This window comes from Thamnophis elegans, chromosome Z (genome assembly GCF_009769535.1).
Source record: "Thamnophis elegans isolate rThaEle1 chromosome Z, rThaEle1.pri, whole genome shotgun sequence".
NCBI lineage: Eukaryota > Metazoa > Chordata > Lepidosauria > Squamata > Colubridae > Thamnophis > Thamnophis elegans.
In genome coordinates this window covers 100,140,053-100,145,879 of record NC_045558.1, presented here as the reverse complement: position 1 = coordinate 100,145,879, position 5,827 = coordinate 100,140,053, and the positions used below count along the sequence as shown (strand labels likewise).

At 42.5% G+C, this 5,827-nt stretch overlaps 1 protein-coding gene across 1 annotated transcript; it reads right to left on the bottom strand.

The window, feature by feature from the left end:
- Positions 1-306: 306 nt before the first annotated feature.
- On the bottom strand, positions 307-2,965 carry EPOP (elongin BC and polycomb repressive complex 2 associated protein). Its single transcript, XM_032237756.1, has one exon. The coding sequence runs from the start codon at positions 2,884-2,886 to the stop codon at positions 997-999; it is 1,890 nt and encodes a 629-aa protein (XP_032093647.1). The 5' UTR covers positions 2,887-2,965; the 3' UTR covers positions 307-996.
- Positions 2,966-5,827: the final 2,862 nt, after the last annotated feature.

Sequence of the window (5,827 nt, the reverse complement as noted above, 5' to 3'; positions counted from 1 at the left end):
TTTAATGTGCTGCAGTTGAAAGGCCATTCCATTTCTCTTCCAAATTAAGGAAGAAAGTTGGGGGCTGGGAAGAGAGCATACTTTTAACTTTGCTAATGGGGGAGGGGGAGAAGAGAAGGGTCTTTCAGTTGGAGAGGGGAGGGGAGCCTTGTCCAGAAACTTTCTCATTCCCTACAACACACTCCCACAGCTTTTCCCAATTTCGCAGCCTGGAACAAACCACTGCATGTTAAAAGGAAAGGAGACCAGATTTTCTCCAAAAAGCCTGAATCTTTTTTTTAATTATTGTTATTGCAACTCCTATAATATAAATGTGCAACATGAACAAAAACACTGTATCCCCAACTAAAGCATAGAAATTAGATATTTATACTCAACTTTATTTTCAAGTTACTTTCTCTTACTGTCAACATTTCTTTTTAATCATTTATTTTGGCTCCCTATAATCATTGCCAAGTAAGATTTAATTTTTATAGTTTCAAAGGTGTGCAATTTTATTAAGAATTACTGTTTGGATGGGCTCTTTAAAACAAAGCCAATGGCATAAATAAAGGAATGTCAGAAATGGCAAGAGATGGAGATTTTCAGGATTGTTTTTTAAAAAAACTTGAGCTATTTGGGAATCAAAAGTCCATTCTTCTTTTGAAAACTTTTAGGCTTCAAACTTACAGCCACTTATACATAATTAAATCCCAAAATTCCTTCTGAATAATTATATATTTGATTGCACTTTTTATATTTAAAAAACGTTTTTATCTATTTCAGCTAGTCTTACTTTGGGGCAAATGAGTTTAAACATCATCAATTGCTATTATCACATGACTTGGAATTAAAGGCCACTGAAACCAAAAAGGTTATTTCCAAGTTTATGTACTTGAGATTGCAAGATCAGTTTCCTTTTCTTTACAGAATATATACTATTTTTCCTTTCCCATCCACACTCTTCCCTCCACAAAAGACAAATTGTTGCACATAAACTAATTTAAAATCTTCCATCTAGACTTTTTCAAAACCATATCCCCCGAATTTCAGGCTGGGAGGCATGGGGATGGCATTGCCCCCCAGCTGCCAGGTCCAAAGTGGGTGCGTTTTGGCAAGGGTGCAAGAGTCTTTGACGCATAGGGAGGAAGCAGGACACAGATCCCCATCGGAACCCACGACTAATGCGGGGGTACATGGAAAAGTGCCCATCAAAGTAAATGAATTCCTTACAGGCCCTGGACTGGTACTGAGCAAGCGCTTGCAAGGCGGGGTGCCCCCCTTTGGGGTCTTCTTCCTCGGGATCTTGGGGGGCCTCCCTTTGGCCTGGTCAACTCGACTTCTCCTGGCACTCCTTTCCGAGTCGCTGCTCCCTTTCAGCGGTCTGTTGGCCAGGCTAAGGAGGCCAGCTTTGGAAGTGGGAGAACACCCTTTGGCCTGCTCGGCTCTGCGAAACCCTTTCCCATCCACGTTGAACCCTTTGGCGTAGCACCACAGTTTCGATTGCCTGATAAGCCGGTCGAAATGGGCCCCTCTGCCTGACCCTTCCTCGGAGATCTGCTGAAGCGCGGCTTCCTCGGTTTTATCCTGCTCATCGGCTCGGACACCATCGGGAATGCTCAGGAAGTCGGCCTCTTCGCCCTCCTGGACACCCAACTCCGACGCCTCCCTGACGCCTACGTTCTTTGGCTGCGGTCTTTCGCTAGGGCCGACCGGACGAGAATGCCGGGCCTCCGATCTGTCCTGCTGAAGCTCCTTGGGCGTAGTGGTAGCAATCGGCTTGAAACTTTCTAAAGTGGACGCGCGCAACGTCCTGGCCCAAAAGATCAAGTTCGGGTCAGGGCGCAGTGCTTTGGGCACGCTGGGAAAGACTTGAGAAGATGCATTTTGGGGAGGGATGCGGGGAAGGGCGGCCTGTCTGTACCGCGTGCTTTGCACTGAGTCGCCACTGCATAGAGAACTACTTTCTGACCCGGAGGAGCTGCCGTCTTCGCTACTGCAGGAAGATTCGTCCTCCTCCTCCTCCTCCTCTTCATCGTCGTCTTCCTCCTCCTCCTCCTCATCTTCCGAAGAATCGCTGGAAGTTGCCGGGCTTGACGCGCCGCTGGAATCCGAATCACTGGAATAGCCAGCCGACGTACCTTGCCTCTTGGAGCCTGCGGTAGAGGCTGAGCGACCTTTCTTGGCCAGGCAGCCGCAAGTGGAGCGCTTAGGGCGCCCGATCTCCGGCTCGCGAGGCGGTTGACCGGTTCCGTGCGCCCTGACTGCCGAGTGCAGGAATTGCAAGTCCCCGGGGTAAGCGTTGAGGACGCCGGCCAGGAGGTGCGCTCTACCGTTCCGGCTGAAGCTTTTGGAAGGCGGCGCAGGTTTCTCGTAGCTCCTAGCAAATGGAGCTCCGAAGAGCGCTTCGCGCTTGGCGCAGCCGGCACCCAAAGTGGCACGAAAGGCGTGGTGGTCGGGTTCGTCATACACCGGGAGTAACCGGGGCCGCTCGAACAGAACCTCGGCTTCCCTCCTCTTGACTTTCCTCTTCCTCTTCCTCCTCCTGGGAGTTAAGGCCTTGCAGGAGGTGCAGAGGGCCTCCAGGTCTGCCTTGGAAATGAGCGAACACTTGACGGCGCGCATTGGCACCGACTGGATGGCTTTGAGAGTGCGCAGCTCCTTCAAGTCGCACCGGCGACTCTGGATCTGGAGGCTTTCCATTTTTTTGCTCACGGCGGCCCGAGGAATGTCCTTAAAAAGGTCGCTGAAGACCTGGGTCAGAGCAAACATCCTCGTGCCGTTAATCTGCAGGTAACCCAAACTGATGCCGTCGATTTCCTGATAACCCGCTTGGAAATCTCCATTGTAATCCATGGAAGTGGCGGCGGAAGCCGCGGCTGGAGCCATCCCGCAGGTCAGAAACATGTTTAAAATAAAAACAATAATAAAAGGGAAGCCGCCAGTGGGGAGCTAGTAGAAGCGGCTCTTCTTCCAACCTCTTCCCATTTCCCATCTATCCCCCCTCCCCCAAATCAAGCGCTCATCGTTGAGCGAGAAATTTTCATTTCAAATGCATCTCTTGAGGATCCAGGGCTGCCTTTTCTTTCCCCAGCGCTTTATTCTCCACTCTCTAAACATCCCCAGAGAAGTCCAAAGGAGAAAAATGTCTTCTCTCCGGTTATTTTTCCTCCTCCTCCTCCTCATATCTTTTCTTCTTGGAATCAAATTTCCCCGGGAGGGGCACCGAAGAAATCATCGCTTAATCAGTCCAATCTTTAAAAACAAGCAGGCAAGCCTTTGAGCAAAGAATCATTCCTGCACAGCAAAAGGCAGTGCTTTCAGTCCCCCCCCCAGACCCCAAACAAAATCCATGGCATGGCCACCTTTTTTCCTGCTTCTTTCTTTAACAGACTTGAGTACAGTATATTATAGGAAACACCCCACTAAATAATTTTCTCCAGAGTGCAAGCTGATTGGGTACTTTAACCTGGTGATGTCACAAAACCCCCAACATTTAACACACACCCCTGTGTTAAACCCTCATATATATATATATATATATATACACATACATACATATAAACCCGTTTCCTTTAAAAGTCAATCTGACACCCTCCTCCAAGCTGGAAAGGAGTTTCATATACTCCATCCTAGTGCATGTTCAGAGAAAATGAATGGGAATATTTTTATATATGTTATCTGAACAGGTGTGATTCCATAATATGCATTGGCTTGTATTCCTGAAACTTAATACTTATCTTATTTTTGAATTCATATCTGGAAGAAAACTGCAGCGTTACCGATTTGTATAGAATATATTTATTGATCTTTTCATTTTTCAATGAACTGAAGCATTTTCTCTCTACACAATCTATAGGTATGTTTACATAAAGCTAAAGGTCTAATTTTTAAAATAATATCTTTTTTGGAGGGAGAATGATTTTTGTAATACGGGTGTTGAAATTTTTATTAATTTTAGAATTTGCTCCAATATTTTTTATTAATTTTAGAATTAGCCCCTAAATCTTTCTGCTCAAGAATGACATGTATTCATGTTTTTCTACCAAAAAAAAGCTTGTGGTACAAGCAACAATTAGCCAAATTTTAAAAATCGATCTTCAACAATTACAGCTTCTCTTTAATAGGCTCTTAAGTATCTGGGGAAATTCTCTGGTAAGATGTATAGATATCAAACTCTCAGAATAATTTTGTTTTTCACCACAATTATTGGTGCTGCCATCATCATCATCATCATTATTATTATTATTATTATTTCCCTAAGAAGATTATTGCAGTTTTCATCGGTTTATAACTTAAATTGCAATCTTGCATACAATAGCCTATAAGTAAGCTGCCTTAAATACAATTGGATAAACTCTTGGATAAATATTCATAGGATTATATTATATTAAAAACATATTTAACACAATAGAGGAGGAAGCTGAGCTATGCCTGTCCTACATGACATGAAATGAATGGAAGATCTGCAAAAACACAGAGAATGTGAGCTTTGTTTTATTTTTTTAAAAAGGATTGATTTTCAGATCTGTAGCCAAAGCCCAGAGCAGGATGTATACAAGACTTAAAAATGAAAAAGCCTGTATGAAAATAAATTATTTGATCCTGAATTTAAAAAAACCATTGATTTCTGCTACTGCATTGAATGTGCTTTCATACCTTAAACCTTCTTAAAACAGAAGAAAATTAAATGCACATCTCCAGGTACATATCAGATTCCATACATACATAGGGACTGCCTCATTCATGGCTCACGTCAAATATTTTGCACACGTTCACGTTACCTTTTGCTTAAGTTGATTTCTTTACAGAATTTTTCATAACATTTTCTTTCTTATAGTTGCCCTATACATCTTAAGTGATTTCCTGTGTTTGATAAGTACAAAGTATGCTTCTGTAAAACCAATTGGCAACAAAAGCATTTGCCATTGTGTAAAGTATGTCTTTTAATCATCTATACCAAGGATGCCTTGAAATTGGAAGTTTTGGCTTTCATAAATATTCTCCAAAATCTCTTCCCAGTTCTTCATTTTTAGGGACTTCCCATTGTTTATAAATGTTCTCAGCTTTGATACCTATATATCTTATAAATCTGGTTCAATATGTGTATCAATGGCTATTAATATACATTTTTGGCATATGATTCCCATTTGCCTCTGTTGAGCCTACAGGTTGTTGGAGTTAAAAGGAGAAGAGGAATCATAGCACAATCCTAATTGAAGAAGAATTCTTGGTCATATTTACCTTGATGTAAGTTTTATTTTTTCAGTGAAAACATATAGACCTGTATCATCCTGAACTTGCTCATTTCAGAGGAATTTATTTTAAACAAATGTGTTCAGAATCATTAGAATGTTGTAACTGCAGGGATACTCAAGCAATGCTTTGTTCCAGTGCATAGGTGATAGATTTAATTCATCCTATCAAGACAGTGGAATTTCAGTGCAGGATTGGATTTCTAAAGGTGCATTTCCTACATCAAGAGTGAAGAACCCTGCATAAGAACGAACCATGTATTGTGTCACAAATGGCTGGAGCAGATGGGTTGTGCCCCTGTAGGAAATTGGGATGTTCAAGCTTGCACACTAGTTGCTCTGTATTCTGGAGGGTGTCAGTTCTCTGTTTCTCTAGCCCTTGTTTTAGATTGAAGTGATAGGCCATAATATAACATGGAGCTCAACATGCTTTAAACACATTTTACCGAGTTCATCTGGATGTTAACCTACTAATGTCTGGCAATACATTGAATGAGAAAGGAGATGAAGATTTTGGAATTTTTGGTCATGCTTCTGTCTGTGCATCTATCTATTCCTTTTGCAATCATTTTTATTCTTGTGTTTAGTAACAA

Coding starts and splice junctions, on each gene's coding strand:
- EPOP (XM_032237756.1), bottom strand. CDS start 2,886: ATGTTTCTGACCTGCGGGATGGCTCCAGCCGCGGCTTCCGCCGCCACT.